General features: G+C 41.3%; 1 protein-coding gene and 1 pseudogene across 14 annotated transcripts in view; both read right to left on the reverse strand.

The window, feature by feature from the left end:
- The window catches only part of KIF13A (kinesin family member 13A), a 222,749-nt gene that overhangs the window by 65,403 nt on the left and 132,016 nt on the right, over window positions 1-25,330 (reverse strand). For all 14 annotated transcript variants that reach the window (XM_064363016.1, XM_064363010.1, XM_064363004.1 and 11 more), the window contains exons 10-15: window positions 11,597-11,708; window positions 11,002-11,214; window positions 7,639-7,749; window positions 4,845-4,979; window positions 2,207-2,337; window positions 11-97 (exon numbers count right to left, since the gene is read on the reverse strand). In XM_064363016.1, coding sequence (XP_064219086.1) covers window positions 11-97; window positions 2,207-2,337; window positions 4,845-4,979; window positions 7,639-7,749; window positions 11,002-11,214; window positions 11,597-11,708 — 789 coding nt within the window. The remainder of the gene's footprint in view (window positions 1-10; window positions 98-2,206; window positions 2,338-4,844; window positions 4,980-7,638; window positions 7,750-11,001; window positions 11,215-11,596; window positions 11,709-25,330) is intronic.
- On the reverse strand, window positions 13,733-15,246 carry LOC105733877 (large ribosomal subunit protein eL19-like; annotated as a pseudogene).

A 25,330-nucleotide genomic window follows, 5' to 3' on the forward strand; every position in this document is an offset into this window, starting at 1 on the left:
AAGACATTACCTAAAAAAGTGATTATTTCCCCATAGGATTCGGTCACCATGCCACAGCTGGGTGGTACTGCACACAAGGGCGCCGTTCACACAGGACCTGAGAGAATACGAGGGAAAATACCAGGTCAACAGGAAGAAGCACAAGACCCTGCCCTGGCAGTCAGATAACTAGGGAGCTTTCTCTTAATAATAAATGCATTCCAACTACTACTTAAAGAAGGAAGAGCAGAATGTGTAACCACTATGAAAACACACGATCTGATCCATGAGGACCAAGGGCTGCCAACATCCCTCAGAGTGATAACCTGACACGAGGCACTCCTCATGGAGACAGAAAGCACCACCCATAGCCACCCAGCACCCTGGCACCATCCATGGCTATTCTTGTCAAAATTTGAACTGAACCTGATCAAGTTTCCACATTTAAATGCCAACTTACGAAATAGAGAGAAGAATAGAGGATATGAAATGATGCCATGGGATGCAGTGAGCAAAATCCTGACTGTGGGAACCTCTAGGATTAACAATGAGATGACTTCGGCAAATAAAATACAAAGAAGAGAGAAAGGCAGAGAGACAGAGATAAACACAGAGAGAGAGAGAAAGGAGAGAAAGGAAACCCATTTGGTAAAAGAGATCTAAAGAGGAATACTATAAAACCATGGTAGGGTCTGATCAGGATCCTAATTTCAAGAAACAACTGAAAAAGAATGCTGATGAGACAACTGGGGAAATCTGAACACTGACTGGCTGTATGATGGTTAGTAAGGAATTACTATTATTTTAGGTATGGTGATACTGAAACTATTTTTAAGAATCTTCATCTTTTAGAGAGACATACTGAGATATTTATGGATACAATGTTATAAAATCTGGAATCTGCTTTAAAATATTTTTTCCCCCATCTGGGGGTGGTAGTGGGTGCCTATAATCCCAGCTACTTGGGAGGCTGAGGCAGGAGGTTTGCTTGAACCCGGAAGGCAGAGGTTGCAGTAGGCCGAGATCTTGCCACTGCACTCCAGCCGGGGCAACAGAATGAGACTCTATCACAAAATAAATAAATAAAATAAATTTTTTTTTTTTCAGACAGGGTGTTAACTCTGGTTGTTCAGGCTGGAGTGCAATTGTGCAATTATGGCTCACTATAGCCTCAACCTCCTGGGCTCAGGTGATCCTTCCACCTCATCCTCCTAAGTAGCTGAGACCAGAGGTGTGCACCACCACACCAGCTAATTTTTTGTAGAGTATGGGATTTCGCCATGTTGCTCAGGCTGGTCTTGAATTCCTGGACTCAAGCAATGTGCCCACCTCGACCTCTCAAAGTGCTGGGATTACAGGTGTGAGCCACTGCTTCTGGCTTGCTTTAAAATAATTTGAAGGTAGAGGAAGGAGGAGGAGATATGGAAGGCATATAAAGAACAAAATTGTCTATGAGGTATTCATTTTTGAAACTGGAGGATGGGTCCATGCATAGGGTTTCATTATATTTTTCTCTCTATTTTTTTTTTTTTTTGAGACAGGGTCTCATTCTGTAACCCAGACTAGAGTGCCGTGGCATGATCATGGCTTACTGTAGCCTTGACCTCCTGAGGTTCAGTGATCCTCCCACCTCAGCCTTGTAAGTATCTGGGACTACAGGCATTGACTAACATGCCTGGCTAATTTATTTATTTATTTTTTGTAGAGATGGTATCTCACTATACTGCCCAGGCTGGCCTTGAACTCCTAGGCTCAAGTGATACTCCCGCCTCAGCCTCCCAAAGTGCTGAATTACAGGTGTGAGCCACCCCACCTAGCCAATTTTCTGGTATTTAAAAACAGAACACAACACTGGAGGTGGAGAGGTAACTAGTTAATTCAAAGTTAATTTGCCAAAGGACTGTCAGGTAAAGTTTGATGAAAGAAAAATAATGTTATTTTTGAGTTCTAATTTTCTATTTAGTTACTTTTTTCACTTAATCTCATTATCTGACTCCTGATCTTTACAGGGTTCTAAAGCTCAGAGTTATGGAGTAAGTGGAAATAGAACTCGCATAAGAAAATAGTCACGCCTTCACAGTAATCACTCTGTAATCAGAAAGCAAAACCCCTGAGGACCCAGTGCACCTTAACTTTAATACAGCTGAAAGCAAACAGAAAGAGGCAGCATTCTCCTTCTGAAAATAAGGCACACAATACACGTGAAGTCACCATGAACTTTTCTTACCTTGCATTTTCTTTTGGAGTAAGAGTGACGTCTCCATCAGATGCAATGTCAATCTCACAGTGCTCAGGCTGAATCCCTATGCCAAAAAGCTGGATATCCTGTGAGGTATCTGCACCCACCCTGGTGTGATCCTAGTAAAAGTTTATTAAAGAAAGAAAAACCCACACCATGAGTAACTCAACAAAAATTTATCACAATCAATCTGAATAACTCAGCAGCATATGCACAAAAATATTAAATGAATCCTGCCAGAGATGCTAAATATCTTAAGCATTAAAAGTAAAAAGCTTACCCTTAATACACTAAATTTTAAAAAGCATTTAAACACTAAAAAATCCCATTTAAACCAAAAAAATCCCCAATCAACAATGATTTTAGAACATAGGAAATTGGACTTGACAGAATACTTTGAGTCTCAATTTTGACTTGAACATTTCACTCTCTGAGCCTCAGTTTCGTTGTTGGCAAAACCAGGATAATATTATCTATTTCATCTACTTAGATTTCTTTTAAGGATCATCTGAGTTAACAGTGAAAGTGTTTTGAAAACAGTTACATAAATTTAAGAACTATTAAAAAGCAGTTTCATTGATAGTCATATTTTAAAACATTTAACTTTTAAAATGCTAAAAATTTTGAGTTTCTAATACTGATGTTACATAGAGTATTGAGGCCTGTGGCTCATACCATGTACAAACTTGTGTGATTTTTTTCTTGTTTTGGAATGCCTCACTCTGTCACCCAGGCTGAAGTGCAGTGGTGCGATCTCAGCTCACTGCACCCTCTTCCTCCTGGGTTCAAGTGATTCTCTTGCCTAAGCCTCCTGAGTAGCTGGGATTACAGGTATACACCCCCACGTCTGGCTAATGTTTAAGACGGGTTTCATCATGTTTGCCAGGCTGGTCTTGAACTCCTGGCCTCAAGTGATCTGCCTGCCTCGGCCTCTAGGATTACTGGCCTGGGCCACTGTGCCTGGTCTCATGTGATTTTAAGTACCTGGCATCTCAGACATACAAGAACTGAGACTATTGGTGATTCAGTCACTGCTTATCCCATTTTTTTCTATTTCACTTCAAATCGTTTAATAACTATAATAATATCTCTCTAGTTGACAGAGAAAGTATAAGGATTGGTCTTTCAATATTAAGATTTCAGAGATGTTGTTTCCCATGATCTATGAAAAGAAAGAAGAGAAAAAATAAACCAAAACAACAACAACAAAAAAGATTTCAGAGCTAATTCCTTACCCCTACTCATTGCCTAAATGGACAGATGTTAAGTTTGCTGGGGGACCTTCAATAACTCAGGGGCTATTTGTACCATATTACATCTCTAGGAAAAGTAGAAGGGGAAAGGATCACAGAAGACTGAGGCTCCTTGCTTCAACTCTGGCTTATTCTCCATTGCATTTCATATATTCACTAGGCTGATCAGAATCCTTAACAAGGTGCCTCACCGTTCACAAGGGGGCAATACCTCTGCATTTAGAGATTTAGGTGTGTGGACAGCATATGTAAGCTGCCTTTAGGTCCCCACATCCCCAGTCCTTGAAAGTTCGTTTCTGTGACTCAGAATGAGTGTGTATGTGTGAGGTTAAAAATGTCCTGAGGGCTGGCTGAATGCCGTATGTCAGTCGTGGTGTCCTACACCAATGTCCATCAGATGCCTTATTTCTCACTTTGCAGAGTAAGCAAGCAATTCTGAAAGTGTGATCTGAGAACCCCTGGAGTCTCCGAGATCCCTGCAGGAGGCTATGAGGTCAAAACTACTTTAATAGAAACATGAACACGTTGTTTGCCTTTGCTCTCTCATTTTATCATGCGTGTGATGGTAGAGTTTTCCAGAGTCTATGAGACATGTAATGATGTTATAGCCCTGAGGGCTAGGGGTTGTATGTTTATGTTTGTAGTTTAAAATGTTCTCAGTCTTAGCATCCAATGCAGTAAACACAGATATAACCCAGATACACGAAAGTTCTTTGGAGTCCTTGATACTTTTTATGAGTGTAAATGGGTTCTGAAGTCAGAAAATTTGAGAACCACTACAGTAAGCTATCCAACGTGGCATGTCCTGCGACCACAGTGGCAACAGGGTGGCCACATCCCACCTCTACACTTGAAGGGTGATTATGGGACCAAAAGTTATTTCTTGAGGATATAGGTTTACAAGGGATAGATCTAGAAGAACCTTGTTGTCTATTTAATCTAGCACGAGGGTCTGCTTTAGGCTTGTGTTGATCTTGAGATCTCCTTGGAATTACTCAGAAGCATAACTAAGAACCTCCAGAGCTTCTCAGGATCTCTGTGGAAGAACACAGATAGTCCCCAAATCCTCGTCATCTCACACCTAGAGCCTTCTCATACAAGTTGGCATCACCTCGACACCTACTGTTGCCCACTTGTGCCCCTCTGAAGCCTGGACTCACAGGAGATCAGTCGCAACTGCACAGCCCCACATGCTACAAAATAGCTGTTTTTCCTTTTCAGTGGTGATCTGAGGGCACTATCCGTCTTCTTACTTTTACTGAGGGCTAAGCTGGATACAAAAAGCAACATCACAGAGACAGGCACCCAGATTCAACTAGGAACTATATAGGAATGAATCTTGATTGCAACTATGTATTTATATATTCTCCTACCTTTAAATAATAAACCAGAAGTTCGTTAAGAGCAGGGTCTGCATTCAGGTTGACTAAGTAGCATTTGTCATCCCCCACCTTGATACCAGACATCTCCAGGGAAATCCCCATGCTTTCAAGTTGTCGTTGTCTTTCCTGTGCACAAAAACAGACAAAAGAAGGAAACTCTATTTGTTGTTCTATTCACAAGATGTATCCACGGAAAGAGTAAGTCACTGTTTCTGGGGACAATGCCAATGGGATTACACATGCTACTCTCCTCAACCACATTTACAGAGTCCACAGTGCATGACATCTTGTGGCAGGAGTGATAGGGGCACCAAGGATGAACGAGACACCATTTTGCCTCCTAAGGGGCTTAGAGTCTAGTACAGGGGACAAGACCACAAAACTAGAGGACAAAAGAGGAGAGTGCTGTGCTATTGGAAGGGTACAAAATGGCAGGGGCTTCAAAGGAGAGAGATCGTGATGGATTAAGGGACCAAGAAAGGCTGGAGAAAGAGAATACATCTGAGATAGTTCTTGAAGCATAAGAAGAATTTCAACAGATATATAAGGATAGGGTGTTCTTGGGGCAGGACATACGGAAACACAGTAAAGAAAGACTCTGGACATACTAGATGATTTCAGGGGCAAAGAACCCCTGGCAAATATGGGAAAGCAGTGGGAGTTGAGGCTAGAAGAGAAGGTTGGGTCTCTACTGTGGAAGGCCTTGTATTCATTCATTCCTTCAAGATATATTTATTAGAGTCGACAATGTAGTAGGTATTGATCTTGGGCTAAGAATACAACACTGAATCAAATAAAGTCCTGTCTTTCATGAAAGCTTATATTTTGGTGGGAGAAACAGGATATAGATAGCAGGTAAGTCAACTGGTACATAGAATTTCCAATGGTGTTAAGTAATATGAAGAAACATAAAGCAATGTTAATAGGATAGTGAGTGAGGTATAGGGGTATGTGTGGGTGTGAATGATATCTCTAAGAAACATATCAGCAGAAGGTTGTGACTGCTGTTAAGCTATTTGATGGAGATAGTCCAATATTTCCAAATGGTCAATGAGATTAAAAATGTTTCTGAAATGTATAATGTAGAGAAATTCATGATGCACATAACCCCCGAGAATTAGTCCTTCCTTTATATCTTAAAAGTTAAAATATAAACATATAGCATTTCCTAACAAGCCCAAAGAATCAAACACATTACAAAAATTACAATATGCTATATGTTACAAATTCTCTGTCAATTAGGTAGCCTCTTGGGAGGCTGAAGCAGGTGGATCACCTGAGGTCAGGAGTTTGAGACCAGCCTGGTCAACATGGTGAATCCATGTCTCTACTAAAAAAAATACAGAAATCACCCAGGTGTGGTGGCACATGCCTGTAGTCCTAGCCACTTGGGAGGCTGAGGCAGGAGAATAGCTTGAACCTGGGAGGTGGGGGTTGCAGTAAGCTGAGATCACGCCACTGCATTCCAGCCTGGGTGACAAAGCAAGGCTCCATCTCAATAAATAAAGAAAGAAAGAAATAAAATAAAAATAAAAATCAGGTAGCCTCATGCTTTGCCAGGTGATTTAAAAATCACAAAATAAGGCCAGCACGGTGACTTACACCTGTAATCCTAGCACTTTGGGAGGCCAAGGTGAGTGGATTGCCTGAGCTCAGGAGTTTGAGATCAGCCTGGGCAACACGGTGAAACCCCATTTCTACTAAAGTACAAAAAAAATTAGCCAGGTGTAAAGGTGCACACCTCTAGTCCCAGCTACTCAGGAGGCTGAGGCAGGAGAATTGCTTGAACCCAAGAGGCTGAGGGTGCAGTGAGCTGAGATCGAGCCAGTGCACTCCAGCCTGGGCGACAGAGTGAGACTCCCTGGGGAAAAAAAAAAAATCACAAAACAGCAAATATGAAGAGCAGGAAATACAAATGATATTTTCTGTAACCATGTCTGTTCAAATTTAGCGCTAACATGTCTAGAAATTTATGGGCCATATTGTACGTTGATAAAAAGACATGAAGTCAATGTCTGAAAGTGATGTTTGCTGGGCCAGGCACAGTGGCTCATGCCTGTAACCCCAGCACTCTGGGAGGCTGAGGCAGAAGAATCATTTGAGCTCAGGAGTTTGAGATCAGCCTGGGCAACAAAGTAAGATCCCAGCTCTACAAAAAAAAAAAAAAAAACAAAAACAGAAAAAATTAGCTGGGCATGGTAGCACATGCCTGTGGTCACAGCTACTTGGGGGAATCACTTGAGCCCAGTATGTTGAGGCTGCAAAAGAGCTCTGATTGAGCTGCCGTACTCCAGCCTGGGTGACAGAGGGAGACCCAGTCTCAAAAAAAAAAAAAGAAAAAAAAGGTGATCTTTGCAATCTCTGGTTCAGCAGAAAAGGGTCCTTAAAAGACTTTCTGAGGCTAGGTGTGGTGGCTCACGCCTATAATCATAGCACTTTGGAGGCTGCGGTGGGCAGATCACCTGAGGTCAGGAGTTTGAGACCAGCCTGGCCAACATGGTAAAACCCCATCTCTACTAAAAATACAAAAATTAGCCAGGCATAGTGGTAGGCACCTGTAATTCCAGCTACTCAGGAGGCTGAGGCAGACGACTTGCTTGAGCCGGGGAGGTGGATGTTGCAGTGAGCCAAGATCACGCCACTGCACTCCAGCCTGGGCGACAGAGTGAGACTCTGTCTCAAAAAAAAAAAAAAAAAAAAAATTCTGAAGATGACAGGAAACTACACAGAAAAGACAATAAATGAAAAAGAATCCCAATACTTTAGGGCTAAATTATCAAGCTACCTGTGCGATCTCTTCTGTTTTCCTCAGCTTCTCTTCCCAAGTCACTGTTAGTTCTTTTATCAGCTTTTCAGACTCTTCAAGTTTCTCCTTTAGTTCAGGGGCCTTCATGGCCTTTAAAATGAAACCAGAGATAGCTGACGTTCAAAATTTTTCCAGCATTATGTACAAGACAAACAGTTACTGTCCCTCGTAAGCAGTTAACAATAGTCTGTTGGAAAAAATTAAGTTATATGCTGTCGGGGTGGGTTTTAACCTTTATTAATCAAACGAATGTAAGAGAACATGGCTGCTCCTGTTCCAAGGAGAAAAAGAAATACCAACGTCCTCAGTGAACATGAAACAAATCATTAGAGTCATTTTATCCATCGTACTTAGATCTTACATTTAAAGCCCTAACAGATACTAACATTCAACTTTGAAACAGATAAGTAGGAAAAAAGTTTACTTAAGCAGACTTCTTTTTCAATAAGGCAGAGGTTAACACTCGTCATCAATAAATGAATTCCAGTTAAATTCATCTGCTAGAAAAGGTAAAGACTTCTCATGTATTTTAAATTTTGAATCTGGGCGTTTGGACTACCTTTCTCCACTGATGGTAATACATTTTGTTTATTTATCGTTCACCCAGAAGCAGCATAGCTGGTTAAAAGGGCAGTGGTTTCCCTTCTCATTTGTTCAGGGAGAGTAACTAAGAGGTTTCAATACAGATATCTGCAGCTTAACAAAATATTCAGGGGAGAGGTCTTTCCTTGTCAATGATATGCTTTGACACTTAAAGTAACATGAGACTCTACAGAGTAAAACTCTGTCAACAAGAAGATGGCAGAGCTTGGACAAGAAGCTGGGATGTGATGATATGAAAGCTAGCTGAGTATGCCTGAGGCTCACGGTATTAACAAAGCCTGACAGTGGCATTTAGTGCTGAGTACAGTGGGACATATATGAAAATTACAGACCAGGCCAATGGCTCATGCCTGTAATCCCAACACTTTTGTATTGGGAGGCTGAGGTGGGCGATCACTTGAGGCCAGGAGTTCGAGACCAGCCTGGCTAACATGGTGAAACACTGTCTCTACTAAAAATACAAAAAATTTGCTAGGTATAATGGCACATGCCTGTCTTTAATCCTAGCTACTTGGGAGGCTAAGACAAGAGAATCACTTGAACCCAGGAGGTGGTGGTTGCCGTGATCCAAGATAGTGCCACTGCACTCCAGCCTGGGCAACAGAGTGAGACTCTGTCTCAAAAAAAAAAAAAAAAAAAAAAAAAAGAATAAAAGAAACAGAAAAATAAAATTCGAGGTGGACCTATGTGGCTCTTCTTTTGTTTCCTTTGGTCAGGTATTGCTTGAGCCATCTGACCTAGATTATATGGTCACAGTAGAAATGCAAATAAGTAGATGATCCACCTATAAACACATTGCAGAACCATTATACTTTCCTCCTAGCATCATGACTATTTTCAAAGTTTATCAGCATTTTATTTTTTCTGGTGTTTTGCTACCCTTCTTAGCATCAATTAAAAAATTATATTTAATGCACTGAATGATTATAAATGATGATAATAAAAATCATCAACATTTATTGAGCACTTACTATGTGGAAGACATTGTGCTAAGTGCTTTCTAGTATCATTGTTAGGCTAGGGGTTAGGGATAAATAAAATTATTAAAGCAAGTCACAGGGGCTTATGCCTGTAAACCCAGCACTTTGGGAGGCTGAGGTGGGTGGATCATGAGGTCAGGAGATCAAGACCATCCTGGCCAACATGGTGAAACCACATCTCTACTAAATATACAAAAATTAGCTGAGCGTGGTGGCAGATGCCTATCATCCCAGCTACTCTGGAGGCTGAGGCAGGAGAATCGCTTGAACCTGGACACAGAAGTTGCAGTGAGCTGAGGTCACACCATTGCGCTCCAGCTTGGTGACAGAGCAAGACTCTGTCTCAAAAAAAAAAAAAAAAAGAAAAAAATTAATAAAACACAGCATCTTGTACTTTAAGAGCCACAGCCTGAAAGAGAAAGATATATGAATAAACAATTACAACGCAATGCCAAGATCACCAATGAATAGAGTATTCAGACTCCTGGCTATAGCTTTTTGTGTTTTCAATCTTCTATTGATTACTTTTTGATGAAATATGCTGATGAATCAAAGTATTTACATAGTGTCTGGCATATGAGTGATCCATAAATAGTGGTCACTAACTCTGTTTTTCTTTCTTTTTTGCTTACAAGTTAATACTCTCCCAACTTCAGTGGGGTCAGAAAAGAGTGGTGAAGGAATGTAAACTTAGAAGTGTCAGGTATACTCCCAAGTCCTGACATGTGGAACCCTGTAACTTAAATAAGGCACTTGGCCTCCAAAGCTGTCCCACTTACATATTTCAAATGAGACACTGCCTCACCCAATAATTTGCAAAAAGCAATACCTATTTGGAATAGAATATCATTATTAAAGTTTGAGTAAAGCCAAAGAAAGAAGATAACAATACAAAAAGATTTTCTTTCTTGCCAGGGCCTGATATAAATGGAAAAGTAAAAGATTTCTGAAGTATTCCTAATGTTTAATTATCCTTGATCATGCTGTTTCCATGGCTTAACAAGGAGATGATACCTAACTAAGTTCTCTGAAAATTACAAGGCCCTGTGGAAATATAGTCTATAATGTTAATAAAAACAACATACTTTCCTATTGACAATTCAAAGGCCAACTGATGTACTGAAGCGAATGGTCAGGTAGTAGCAGGAATTTTCTCTCATTTGTTTGTTTCTGTGACTGTAAGTTCCTAGGACATAAGTCTTGTATTACTCATGTTGGTCTTCACAATGCTTAGCACTTGGCAGATGCCAACAAACACTGAAGTGCTGAACCACACTAAGATGATGTATTAACTAGTCTGTTCTCACACTGCTATAAAGAAACACCTGAGACTGGGTAATTTATAAAGAGAAGAGGTTTAATTGGCTCATCGTTCCACAGGCTGTATAAAAAGCATGGCTGCGGAGGCCTCAGCAAACTTACAATCATGGCATAAGGGGAAGCAGGCACATCCTACGTGACTGAGCAGGAGGAAGGGAGTGAAAGAGGAGGTGGCACACCGTTTTAAACAACCAGATCTGGTGAGCACTCACTATCACAAGAACAGCAAGGGGGAAGGCCACCCCCATGATCCAATCACCTCCTCCAACACTGGGGATTACAATTCGATATGAGATTTGGGTGGAGACGCAAATCCAAACCATATCAGATGACCTACAACTGCAAACAATGACCTACAATTGCAGAAGAGCACACCCTTGCCAGTTAAATCCCGCAAGCCAGGGAACTTTACCAACAGGGAGCACCAGGCTGCTTTTACCTCTGCCTGAGAGAGCTGCTCTCTCAGTTTCTCAACTTCCTCCCTCAGTTCTCGGATCACTTTTGCGTTGGGGTCCTCATTCACAACAGCATGGTTCACAATCCTTTTGGCTCGGTCTGCATATCGTAACGTGGAGAGGGTCTCTTCATAGTTGTCTGCTGCTGGGCTGATGGTAGCTATCATAGAGGTTTGGCTGTTGCCTCCCAAATTGTCCTGCAAAGTATTTCAAACAGCATCTTAGGAAGCCCATTCCGTGGACAACACATACGATCAAAGCACTAAATGTGTTATGTATGACATTATTCTCTATAAAGGAAACATTATGTGGAAATGGACTTGCATTTTACAAATAATGTCACGACAAGATGAAATGTATTTTCTCTATATTCACAGCAATGAATAATGCCTGTCAAACAGCATTCTAATGGAATAAAAAGCAGTAGAAAATAGTTTTTATTCTGTGTTCCTAGGAATTAGAATAACTGTCATCAGGAAAGTTCTTTATATATTCGCTTAGCTTTGCACACACCTTTACTCTGTGGCATCTGGAACAGCCAATTTTTAGTTGGAAAAGAAAACTAGAGCAATGGATTACCTTAAGCAGCCAAGTGAGGACTGAATCTCGATAAGGCACAAATTTGTTTTTACCCTTGCCAGCTGCCTGGTCAGCCAGTGATGATATAACCAACCCCAAGGTTGTAAGCGATCTGTCAAGAAAAAATAAAAAATTAATTTTATGAAATGTTTATTTGGTTTAAATATAAAATATGCAGAACAATAAGGCTCTAAAGTTGATATAATGAAGTCCCTACTAATTTGTCAAGAAAGTGGAGGAGGAGGCCAGGCGTTGGTGGCTCATGCCCATAATCCCAGCACTTTGGGAGGCCGAGGTGGGTGAATCATTTGTGGCCAGGGGTTTGAGACCAGCCTGGCCAACACGATGAAACCCCATCTCTACTAAAAATGCAAAAATTAGCTGGGCATGGTGGCAGGTGCCCGTAAGCCCAGCTACTTGGGAGGCTGAGGCAAGAGAATCACTGGAACCCAAGAGGTGGAGGTTGCAGGGAGCTGAGATCACGCCACTGTACTCCAGCCTGGATGACAGAGCAAGACTCTTTCCAAAAAACAAAAACAAAAACAAAGAAACCCCACAAAAACCAAAATATTACAAAGAGAAAGGGCTTTGCAAATGGTTTAAATGTGGCCAGGTGCAGCGGCTCATGCCTGTAATCCTAGCACTTTGGGAGGCCGAGGTGGATGGATCATGAGGTAAGGAGATCAAGACCATCCTGGCCAACATGGTGAAACCCCGTCTCTACTAAAAATACAAAAATTAGCTGGGCATGGTGGCAAGTGCCTGTGGTCCCAGCTACTAGGGAGGCTGAGGCAGAAGAACTGCTTGAACCCAGGAGGTGGAGGCTGCAGTGAGCTGAGACTGCGCCATTGTACTCCAGCCTGGGCCATAGAGCAAGACTCCGTTTCCAAAAAAAAAAAAAAAAAAGTTAAATTCTACTACAAATAACAAAGGACACAAACCAGCAAGTGAGAGACTAGACAGCTTTATTTGTAATATTAGCAATGGATTTCCAACAAATAAGCTGTAAAGAAAGAAGCATATTTCCCATAAAACATAATTCCCCAAAGATGAGTCACTGAAAAGTCCCTGAAATACAACACAAACTCAAGATTCAGAAAATGAACCAGAATACATTTTATCAGAATGACTATTAGAATTTTAATAACTAACAGCCATTACCACAGAGTGGCATAAATATGTACATCTTAAGTAAAACAAGTCAAAAAAATTAAAATTAAAAAATAAAAAATAAAGAAGTCAGATACAGAAGAACAAATATTGCGTGTTCTTACTCATCAGTGGAAGCTAAATAATGTGGACTCATGGACATAGAGACTGGAATGATAGACAATGGAGATTTGGAAGAGTGAGGGAGTAGAAGGGGAGAGGATGACAAGAAGCTTAATTAATTTTTTTTTTGAGATGGAGTATTACTCTGTCACCCAGGCTGGAGTGCAGTGGTGTGATCTGGCTCACTGCAACCTCCACCTCCTGGGTTCAAGCAATTCTCCTGCCTCAGCCTACCGAGTAGCTGGGATTACAGGCACCTACCCACCACCACACCTGGCTGATTTTTGTATTTTTAGTAGAGATAGGTTTCACCATGTTGGCCAGGCTGTACTTAATCTGACCTCAGGTGACCCACCCGCCTTGGCCTCTCGAAGTGCTGAGATTACAACCACTGCGTCTGGTCAAGAAGCCTAATTAATACGTAATGAGTACAATGTATGTTATTCAGGTGATGGATGGCCAGGTGATGGATACCTTAAAAGCCCTGACTTGACTACTGCACAATCTATGCATGTAGCAAAACTGCACTTGTACCCCATACATTTATACAAAGACAAAGGTATATCATACTTGGCAGATTTAAAGGTTAAACATATCTAACTCAAGAGAAATGAAAACATAAGTCTACACAAAAACTTGCACATGACTATTCAAAGCAACTTATCCACAAAAGTCAAAATGTGGAAATGACCCAATGCCCATTAAATGATGAAGTGATGAATAAAATCTAGTATATCCACACAGTGGGACATTATTTGGCCAAAAAAGGGAATTAAGTCCAGATACATGTATCACAACAACTACAACACGGATGAACCCTGTCAAAATTATGCTACGTGAAAGAAGCTAAACACAAAAGGCCGTTGTCCTGGGTTGAACAGTATTCATGTCCACCAGACCCTCAGAATGTGACACTGTTTGGAAATAGGGTCCCTGAAGCTGTAATCAGTTACGATGAGATCATACTGGATTAGGAAGGGCTGTAATCTAATGAGGGAAGTCCTTATAAGAAGGTCATATAAAGACACCCAGGGGAGATGGCCACATGAAGACTCAGGCAGAGATTGGAGTGATGTACCTGCAAGACAGTGAACGTTGAGAATTGCGGGCCTTACAGAAACAAAAAGAGAGGCATGGAATAGATTCTCCCTCTGACCCCCTAAGAGGGAACAAACCCTGTTGACACCTTGATTTCAGACTTCTGGCCTGCAGAATTGTGAGAAATAAATTTCTGTTGTTTTAAGCTACTCAGTTTGTGATAATCTGTTATAGTAGCAATTGCAAGCTAACACAGCCATACACTGTATGATTCCATTCATACGAAATATCTAGAATAGACAAATCTATAGAGATGGAGGTAGTGGTTGACTAGCGCTGTGGCAGGGGGGCGGGGTAATGGAATGATTTGGGTACATGGTTTCTTTTGGGTATGATGAAAATGTTTTAAAATGAGACTACAGTGATGGCTGTTCAACTCTTTGAATATATTAAAGCCACTGAATGGCACACTTTAAAATGGCGAACTATATTGCCTGTGAGTTACTTCTCAACACAGCTGTTTAAAAAAATTAAATAAGTCCAATCACTCATCCAAAGTTAACAATTTTAGGAAAAAAGTACTGTATGTGATAACAGAGGCAAATAGGATTCAATATAAGGTAAAAACACATTTCTGCTTTAATATAGAATACAGGGCATTTTTTTTCACATTTTGCAACTATCAATTTTTTTTAACTTGTTTTATTTTAATGGTTGATCTATGTAATAATGGAGGCCAGTATATACAAAGGGGGAGCTTTTATTTATGTCTCTTCCTCCTTGGACAAAGTCTTTATGATCTCCTCCTTCTTGCCTGGAGGCCTCTTCACGGTGCTTGCACGCTTCCTTGGTCTCAGACCTGCAGGCCTCAGCCTGGGCAGCCAGGAGCTTCTTGTGGGCCTTGTCTGCCTTCAGCTTGTGGCTGTGTCTCATAAGAATCCACTTGTTTTTGAATACATTACCCTTCACCTACAGGTACAGGCTGTGATACATGTGCTGATCAATCTTAGATTCCGGTAACTTCTGAGCAGCCAGAGCAGAATCCTCATTCTCCTCATCCACATGACCTTCTCTGGTATTTGTGCATTGGCTGTACCCTTCTGCTTACCTGTGCCCATGTGCTTGCTCTTCTGGCAGGCCGAGGTGTTTTTCAGGCATCGAGCCTGGGAATGGACCGTCATAGGCTTGCGGATGATCAGACCATCTTTGATCAGCTTCCGGATCTGCTGATGGGAGTTGGCATTGGCAATTTCACTGATCTCATTGGGGTCCAACCAGACCTTCTTGCCACAGTGGAGGACACCAGAGGCGAGTCGTTTCAGAAGCTAGAGCATACTCATGGCTGTGGCCACAGCAGGGAAAGGAATGAGCTCCAACTATCAACATCTTCTATTGGAAAAATTCTTTGAACTATCCCAGATATTTTACTACCTAAGTATGGCAGATATTATTTTAACTTGCACAAACTCTAAAGAGCTCAGTGACTTAAATGTCAGTATTAGTGACTTTGTGGTTAACAGTGACCTTTCACATGAAAATACATTTTGGAGATGACATGGATTTTTTCTATCACCAAGAGATTTTCCTTTACCTTGTGGCAACTACTTATAATTTCTACTTTGACAGTGTAAGGGGGAAAAACGGAAAGTTTCTGGCACTCCTAAATGTAGAAACATAAAATCCAAAGAGCACTTTGAGAGAAAAAAGGAAAAATATGGTGTCATCAACGTCCACTGTGCAATGTCTTGTCTACAAAATGACTGAAGGGTGCCAGAATATGGATTATTTTAAGCTAGAGGCCATTGAGAACCAGCAGACTCAGGAAAAGTTCTAAAAACAGGGCATCAATTTTCCGTTTGTAAAGGACATTTCCATTTGTAGAGGTGTCTCTCTCTCTAGCACCAAGAATGAGAGTACTGCTAACAACTCTTAAAAGTGGAGAAGTGACAAAAACCTACGTAACAAACCTCTCTAGACAACTCTTGTTCACCATACTTTTCCCGGTCACCTTCCCATAACTTGCCCAAAACACCTTCCCATCCAGAAGCTCAAAACCCCTTTTCCTTTTTTTTTTTAAGACACGGTCTCACTTTGTTGCACAGGCACTGGCATAATCATGGCTCACTGTAGCCTCAATCTCCCAGGTTCAAGCGATCCTCCCACCTCAGCCTCCTGAGTAGCTGGGACTACAGGTGCATGCCACCACACCCGGCTAATTTTTTGTAGAGATGGGGCCTCACTTTGTTGCCCAGGCTGGTCTTGAATATTTTATTCCTAGGCAGCTTAAAACTGGGCTCCAAGGATCCTCCTGCCTCAGCCTCCCAAAGTGCTGGGATTACAGGTGTGAGCCACCATGCCCAGTCATAAGCCCAAGTTATAACCACCACTTTGGGTTACTCATCCCTGGGTGCTCCCATGTGTAAGCAAGATGCATATGCTAACAAAATTCTAGCTGCTTTTCTCTTGTTAATCTGTCTTTGGCCAGTCTAATTTACAGAGGAAACAGAGGAAAAATACTTTTTCTCCCCTACATCAGTATAGCACGTAAGCAGCAGCAAAGGGGTGGAGCTGTATGGAAGCAGTTACACAACTCCAGTTTCCATGTGTATTTTGCTCTGTAACTCATCCAGTTAGAGAAGTGAATCATTAGTAGAAGCTACCCCTTTTATCTAATACTATGCACATGTTCAGAACAAGAACTCTATCTAAATCTATTATCATCTCCTGGGAATAGAATGAAAATAACTGCAGTGTGAGTGGGATTCAATGGCAAGTGAGAGATAATCAGGTCACCCAGGGAGGAGGAGCCTATACTATCTTTTTCTTCTATGTTCCACTCAGAAGCAATGATGCAGGGGCTTCTGGAATCCCAAAAACTTTAGAAAGTTCAACATCTGAAAGGTGAATCACAGGCTTATATGTATGTGTCTGTGCATGTTTGTGTGTCTACACACACACACACAGACAGACACACGTAAGTATATGTGTGTGTGCATATGTATATACTTATACATGTATAAATGTTTTTTTCTTTGAGACAGGGTCTTGCTCTACCACCCAAGATGGGGAGCAGTGGTACAATCCTGGCTTACTGCAGCCTTGACCTCCCAGGATCAAGTGATCCTCCTGCCTCAGCACCCCCAAGTAGCTGAGACCACAGGTGTGTACCACTACACCTGGCTAATTTTTAAAAATTTTTGTAGAGATGGGGTCTGGCTATGTTGCTCAGGCTGGTCTCAAATACCTGGGCTCAAGTGATCCTCCCACCTCAGCCTCCTAAAGTGTTAGGATTACAGGCATGAGCCACTGAGCCTAGCCAGGTTTACATATTTTCATGAATATTTTATTCCCAGGCAGCTTAAAAATATAATAAAACCACTGATTATGGATTCTGCTAATACTGTCTTCTCAAGGTAGAGTCCAGTGGACAGCCTGTTGGCCTCACAGGTATCCAGAACAAGGGGACAGTTGTTTGCCAATTTTAGTGGCAAAATACGTTATTCCAGGAATCCTTCTGACCCTACTGAAGCACAGCTCCTGAATTTGGATATAGTAAGGAAGCTCCTGATCTTTAAATCTCTCACCACAAGTTCTGAGACAGGGGTAGGAAGTGTCTGGTTAAAGAGGAAGTAAGTCTTAAGCTAGGAGATGACTTTTATAAAAGGACAGTCATGTTTTAAGATAGAATTTTTAAAAAATCTACTTATCATAATGAAGAATTCAGGATAAAAAGAGTAAAAGAGGCTAGGTACAGTGGCTCATGCCTGTAATTCCAGCACTTTGGGAAGCCGAGGTGGGCGGATGACCTGAGGTCAGGAGTTTGAGACTAGCCTGACCAACATGGAGAAAAATTTAGCTGGGTGTGGTGGCACATGCCTGTAATCACAGCTACTTATGAGGCAGGAGAATTGCTTGAACCTGGGAGGCAGAGGTTGCAGTGAACTGAGACTGTGCTGTGGCACTCCAGCCTGGGCAAGAAGAGTGAAACTCCAGCTCCAAAAAAAAAAGTAAAAGAAAGTTGGGAAAGTCAAAAGCCAAATAAAAGCCACTCCAATAAATATAATCAGTGAGAAAAAAACTGAGTTATAATTGAACCTTTTAAAATTTTTCTGCATCTTCCCCTAACCTGCACCCATTTCCCCTGAAACTCTGACCATTAGATTTCTTTCCTTGGGAGTGGATATGATGTGTATGTTATCTGTATTGTACAGGATGGATTTCAAATGTTATTTTACTTATTAGTCCAATAATCAGTTCTAAGATCATACATATAACACTTATTAAACTTTATTGGAGTGATTTGTGTAGCTATTTCTCTGCCTTTCTATTTAGATTGTGATGACCTCAAGGGTACACAGTGTAATTTGCCATACACATTCTTCCCTGCAATTGCTGTGCTTAGTTTGCAATGGAAAGCACTCAGTAAACAACTGCAGAGTTAATCTGAGTCTAGATCTAGTGAAGACTAAAACAGGGACCTCTGTTTAAAAAGGACTAATTCAATAATAGTCTGGGGACACATTGAATGCTATTTGCTAAAAGAATACTGGTTTTCCTGGAAGCAATGTGCTGGGCTAAAAACTCTATTTTCCAAACTCCTCTGCAGCTTCGGGTAGCCATTAAACACAGTTCTGGCCAAGGAGACATAGGTAAACATTACTGGGTGGGGCTTCCAAGAAAGCTGTTGTTTTCCTGATAAAAGCAGGTACATGTTCAGCTGACAGAAGCCTGTGTTTTTTTGTCCTTCCTTGTTTTTTCCTTTCTTTAGTTTGTACTACAGATATGGATCCAATGTTTGAAATGGTAGAGCCATCCTGAGATCATGAGGATGACATGAATACACATTAAAGTTAGTAGAGCTGTGTGCATTTCCAAGATGCAATCCCTGACTTTGAAATAATTAGCTGAGGACAGGCGCAGTGGCTCACACCTGTAATCCCAGCACAATGGGAGGCCGAGGTGGGGAGATCACCTGAGGTCAGAAGTTTGAGACCAGCCTGGCCAACATGGTGAAACCTTGTCTCAACTAAACATACAAAAATTAACTGAGCGTGGTGGCACGCGCCTGTAATCCCAGCTATTCGGGAGGCTGAGGCAGGAGAATCGCTTGAACCCGGGAGGTGGAGGTTGCGGTGAGCTGAGATTGGGCCACTACACTCTAGCCTGGGTGACAGAGTGAGTCTCCATCTCAAATAAAAAGAAAAAATAAACAAATAATTAGTTGAAAGATGATGAAATAAGTGGATTTGAGTTTAGCATTCTCCCCAGTAAGTCCTCACTCTTAACAGTAAAGGACAAATGGAAAATAATATGGATGGCAAATTTTGAGGATAGGACAATACCAACAGATGACAGAAAAGCAAAGAAAATGATGATAGCTCCAGTATCAGCCTCATTTCCTTTCAAATTGTTTTCCAGTGGTTAATGCCAATCATTAAACTCAATGTTCATCTACCGAGTATCATTCCCAATCTCATTTCCATTTCATTGTTGTGGTAGAACAACAAAGTACACACTGACATTTCTGAAAATGTCAGTGTACACTTTAAAATGTTAGTGTATATTTTATTGTTCTGGGAGCGTAATATATGTTAAACCTAGAACTCTGTCATCAAATAAGTTTGGGGAATGACAAGCCAAAGTTACACTGGATTTAACTGCAGGACGTCTCTGAGCTTTTAGCACTGTGAATCTCCAAAGAAAGGTTTTATAATCATCCTTTCTCAAAATAATTTGCCCAAGGACCCTTTTCTTCCCAAAACCATTTGAGGAACTAGTGTTTGACAAAAATGCTTTAGGGAACCTTGGGTAACCCTATCACACTCTTCCAACAAGTGGATACTGTGTCCCAAGGAGCAGAGTTTTGCTGTTCTTCATGGGTCTCTCCTCTTAAATGCAAAGATGTCTATCCAGTTTTTTATTCACATGTATGGACCTTGTAACATACAAGTCATAAATTAAGAAGGACACCCACCCTTGAGTAATGGACAGAAGTAAGCCATTTTATTTTTCTCCCTTGATACAAATTCCTCTTTTGTTATTCAGGCAATACCTCTTTAGAGTGAGGTTTCTGTAAGAGAATGAACAAGAAAGTACTCAAGAAGAAAAAAAGGAAGAGTGAGTATATTAGTCCATTTTGATGCTACTGATAAAGACATACCCAAGACTGGGTAATTTTTAAAGAAAAAGAGGTTTAATGGACTCACAGTTCCACATGGCTGGGGAGGCCTCACAATCATGGTGAAAGGCAAAAGGCATGTCTTACATGGCAGCAGGCAAGAGAAAGAATGGGAACTAAGCAAAAGGGGTTTCCCCTTATAAAACCATCAGATCTCATGAGACTTATTCACTATGCCACGAGAACAGTATGGTGAAACTGCTCCCATGATTCAGTTAACTTCCACAGGGTCCTTCCCACAACAGTATGGTAATTCAAGATGAGATTTGGGTAGGGACACAGCCAAACCATATCACTGAGTCACATGAAATACTAGAAATATCATGCTTACAAATTATTCTAACAAATCATACTGATACAATCCTAGAAGTAACATATATGAATTTCTCTAGAACAAGTGTTCAATAGAACCCACTTTTGGAGATGTTAGCTTATTAAGCACAGCAACTGAAATGGAAATGAGACTGGGAATAATATTCATTAGATAAACATTATTTGCACTTAGTGACTAGCCATTATTGAGAATAAAATGAAACCATTTTCAGTGTCTGAGGGTATCAGAGAGTGCTCTATGATCCCAATGTGTTCTCAGCAAAACTGAAGCAGCCAGACTGCAATGACAAGGAAAAGGCTTCTTCATTCCACCTTCACTAAACAGGCGGAGCACCAGATTGGCTTTTCAAATGTATTCCCCTGTGAAGATGGTCCACAGATGGCCTGTACCTCCTAAGCTCTGAGCACTCCTTGGCAGTAGGCCACACAGTGCCTTAGTTCTTTAACGAAAGGAGTAACATGTGCTTAAAGTTCTCAAGAGCTTCAGGAGACATGAAGCTCCTAAATCTGCAGCCCATTAAGCAGACACTGAAGTTTGTGTGAAGTCCTTGACAAGTCTGCTTAAGAGGATTATTAATGCTCCTCCAAAGAAACCCAAGTGGGAGCCCAGAGAAAGCTTAAGAACGTGTCAGAGATTTCTTTAGTTTAGGAACTCAACTGCTTTTTTTTTTTTTTTTTTCTGAGGCAGCCTCCTGAGTAACTGGGATTACAGGCACCTATGACCATACCTGGTTAATTTTTGTATTTTTAGTAGAGACAGGGTTTCACCATGCTGATTAGGCTAGTCTTGAACTCCTGACCTCAAGTGATCTACCTGCCTTGGTCTCCCAAAATGCTGGGACTATGAGGTGAGCCACTGTACCCAGCCAAGGCATACTAAATGTTTGCTGGGATTTTACTTATGTTATTTAATGTCTCTAAGCATCAGTTTCCTCCTCTTAAAAAATAAAAATACACATTATGAGTCTCCCAGAGTGTATGAAAATGCTCTGAAAGTATAAAGAACCCTTAAAAAGGAAGATCATATCTTTTAAACTAGTAAGAAATACATCCATTTGTGAAAGAGACAGTATATAAATAAGACGAGGCCAGGAGTGGTGGTTCACACCTATAATCCCAGCACTTTGGGAGGTTGAGATGGGAAAATCACTTGAGGTCAAGAGTTTAAGACCAGCCTGGTCAACACAGTGAGACCACATCTCTTAAATAAAGAAAAAAAAAAAAAAGAAAGAGAGAAGAAAAGAGAGTCAGATGTTGAGAAAATTCCATTCAATTCAACAAGTCATTATGAAAAAAGAGCCAGTTACTAAATGATCTAAATTATGTAATCACCAAACGTTGGAGTAATCTAGTAAGCTCCATTACAAAAATTCACGTCCAAAATTAAGGGGGCACTATTTATATTTACTCTGGGACAAAAGTATCATCCAGATGCTGCCTGGCAAACAGAACACACAGCCACCCCGACAAGTGTAGCTACAGTGGCTGAGCCTGGACTCGGAGACCCACTAACTGCAACCATTCCCAAAATCCACACTTAGAACTTGGTAACCTGGAAGACATCATTAAACTGTGCTCTGTCTTGATTTTCTCATCTGTAAAATGGGGATAACGGACCCATGCCTTGATGGTGATGTGGCACTGCATATGGAGCATTCAGAATAGTGCCTGGCACTAACAGGAGCTCAATAGAGTTAGTGGTCATTCCATATTTAGGCTAGTCATACACACACACACACTCTAAATTCCAACAAGTCTACAGACTTTCTAGTGTGTGATTCCACAAGCCCCACCGGCAGGCACGGCCCAGCACTTGCAAAGTAATCCCCAGGAGGCATGGCAATCTTTTCTTTGGTATCTACTCTTTCATCACACTCCCATTTCTGCCTCCCCATTCTGGTTTCTGAACTCATTTTGGAATGCAGGGCCACAGTGCCAGTCTGGAATCTTGCAATGCGTTTTCAGGAAATACAGCTAAATCCTTTGTTATCAGAGCAGGAGACAGAATGACTGGATGATTAACTCCCTATAGTAGTGGTCTTTCCCAGTGAGTATGGCTGTGTCCATCTGATAGAGGGGCCACTGTTTTACTTCTAATTTTTAAACTTTTGTATACTAAAATAATAATGTGTTAACATCATCTTAAATGCAAGCTGTGCAAACATGTTCCTGAATATATTTCCTCTTGTCACATTCTATCCTAAACAAAACCCTAAGTTATTACAGCTCAACAGAAAAAGATTACAAGTACACACTAAACTACTTTCTGCTGAATTTGAAATCATGATAATGGTTATCCTGACAAAAAAACAAAAGCTATTAAATATTTATTCACTGCAAACTAAGTGCCAGGCATTTTTCTAAGCACATTATGGGCATTTTATCCCTAACAAATCTGTGAAGTACGTCGTCGTCGTCATCGTCGTCTTCTTCTTTCTCTTCTTCTTCTTCCTCTTCCTCTTCCTCTTCCTCTTCTTCTTATTATTATTTGAGACGGAGTTTTGCTCTTATTGCCCAGGCTAGAGTGCAGTGGCACGATCTTGGTTCAATGCAACTTCTGCCTCCCAGGTTCAAGCAATTCTCCTGCCTCAGTCAGCCAAGTAGCAGGGATTACAGATGCCCATCACCACGCCTGGCTAATTTTTTTTTTTTTTTCTTGAGATGGAGTTTCTCATAATCCAGGCTGGAGCGCAACGAATCTCAGCTCAATGTAACCTCCACCTCCTGGGTTCAAGTGATTCTCCTGTCTCAGTCTCCCAAGTAGCTGGGATTACAGGTGCCCACCACCACACCCAGCTAATTTTCATATTTTTAGTAGAGACAGGGTTTCACCACGTTGGCCAGGCTGGTCTTGAACTCTTGACCTCAGGCGATCTGCCAGCCTCAGCCTCCCAAAGTGCTGGGATTACAGGCGTGAGCCACTGACACCTGGCCAATTTTTGTATTTTTAGTAGGGATGGAGTCTCACTACGTCGGCCAGGCTGGTCTCAAACTCCCGACGTCAGGTGATCACCTGCCTCAGCCTCCCAAAGTGCTGGGATTACAGGCATGAGCCACCATGCCTGGCCACTATTATTAACTTCATTTTGCATATAAGAAAATGAAGTACTGAGTTGTTAAATCACTTGCCCATGACATACATATCTAGGAAGTGGCGGATGCAGGATTAAACCCAGGCAGTCTGGCTTGAATGCACACTCCTAAATCTGAAGTCTGCTTCCTTTAATGGTGGAAAGCAAAGAGACTTCCTCTTGCACATCACGGACTGTCCTGGGATACTGCATAATGAAAAACACCAAGTCTTTTTTTTTTTTTTAATAGAAATGAGATCTCACTACATTGCCCAGGTTGGTCTCAAACCCCTGGGCTCAAGTGAACCTTCTGCCTCAGCCTCCCAAAGTGGTGGGATTAACGTGAGCCACTGTGCCTGGCCTCATAGCAAGTCCTTTGTTAGCACCTGTGCTGAGCCCTCTGCATGGAATGCTTGTGTCTCCTGTGTCTAAGTAGCAAATTACTCCTCATCTTCCACCCTCTTCTTTCTTTCAGACTTCCTGGCATCATGGGGCACTCGTAGGCACTCAAGGCAAACAGCGAGATTTCAGTATGGTAGCTATTCAGTAACTGTGAAATTTTTCTAAGGTACTGGTATTTAAGCAGAATTAGCCTTACAAAGGGATTCAAAGAAGATTTTCTTTTCAGAATAAGCTCCCTGAGTTTATCCAAGATATAATTTGATATACAGAATTGTGACTTACATTTACCTAAGACTGCATTATATATGATACACATATGCATTTGTAACATTTTTTTGCTTTTCATTCACTCATTCATTCATTCATTCATTTTTTGAGATGAAGTTTCACTCTTGTTGCCCAGGCTGGAGTGCAATGGTGTGATCTTGGCTCACTGCCACCCTCACCTCCCAGGTTCAAGTGATTCTCCTGCTTCAGCCTCCCGAGTAACAGATTACAGGTGCCTACCACCATGCTAGGCAAATTTTTTGTATTTTTAGTAGAGAAAGGGTTTCATCATGTTGTCCAGGCTGGTCTTAAACTCCTGACCTTAGGTGATCCACCCGCCTCGGCCTCCCAAAGTGCTAGGATTATAGGCATGAGCTGCTGTGCCTGGTGTCCTGCTTTTATTTTTGAAACAAAATTGTGCATATTTATGGGGTACTGTGTGATATTTTGATACATATATACAATGTATACTAATCAATTTAGGGTAATTAGTATATCTATCACCTCAAATACTTATCATTTTTTTGTGTTGGGAACACTGAAAATCCACTTTCCTAGCTATTTGAAAATATACAATAAATTGTCAATTACAGTCACCCTATAGTACTATGGAATACCAGAATTTATTCCTCTAATTTAGCTGTAATTTTGTATCCATTAATCAACCTCTGGTTATTCCCCCTGCCCTCCCCTTTCCAGCCCCTAATAATCACTATTCTACTCTCTACTTCTATGAGATCAACTTTATTAGCTTCCATATATGTCAGAACATGGTATTTTGTCTGTGCCATTTTTGAGCAAGCCGCACCATGTAGTTTTACTTAAACCTCATACATCTTTTTTTTTTGAGACAGAATCTTGCTCTGTTGCCCAGGCTGGAGTACAGTGGAGTGATCTCGGCTCACTGCAACCTTTGACTCCCAGAGTCAAGTAATTCTCATGCCTCAGCCTCATAAGTAGCTGGGATTATAGGCATGTACCACCATGCCCAGCTAATTTTTGTGTTTTTAGTAGAGACAGGGTAGAGATCAGGTAGAAATGGAGTTTCATCACGTTGCCCAGGCTGGTCTTGAACTCCTGGCCTCAAGTGATCTACCCACCTTGGCCTCCCAAAATGTGAGATTACAGGCATAAGCCACTGCACCTGGACAAAATCCTCACACATTTTTTTTT

This window comes from Aotus nancymaae, unplaced genomic scaffold (genome assembly GCF_030222135.1).
Source record: "Aotus nancymaae isolate 86718 unplaced genomic scaffold, 86718_ANA_hifiasm-v0.15.2.pri h1tg000051l, whole genome shotgun sequence".
Lineage (NCBI taxonomy): Eukaryota > Metazoa > Chordata > Mammalia > Primates > Aotidae > Aotus > Aotus nancymaae.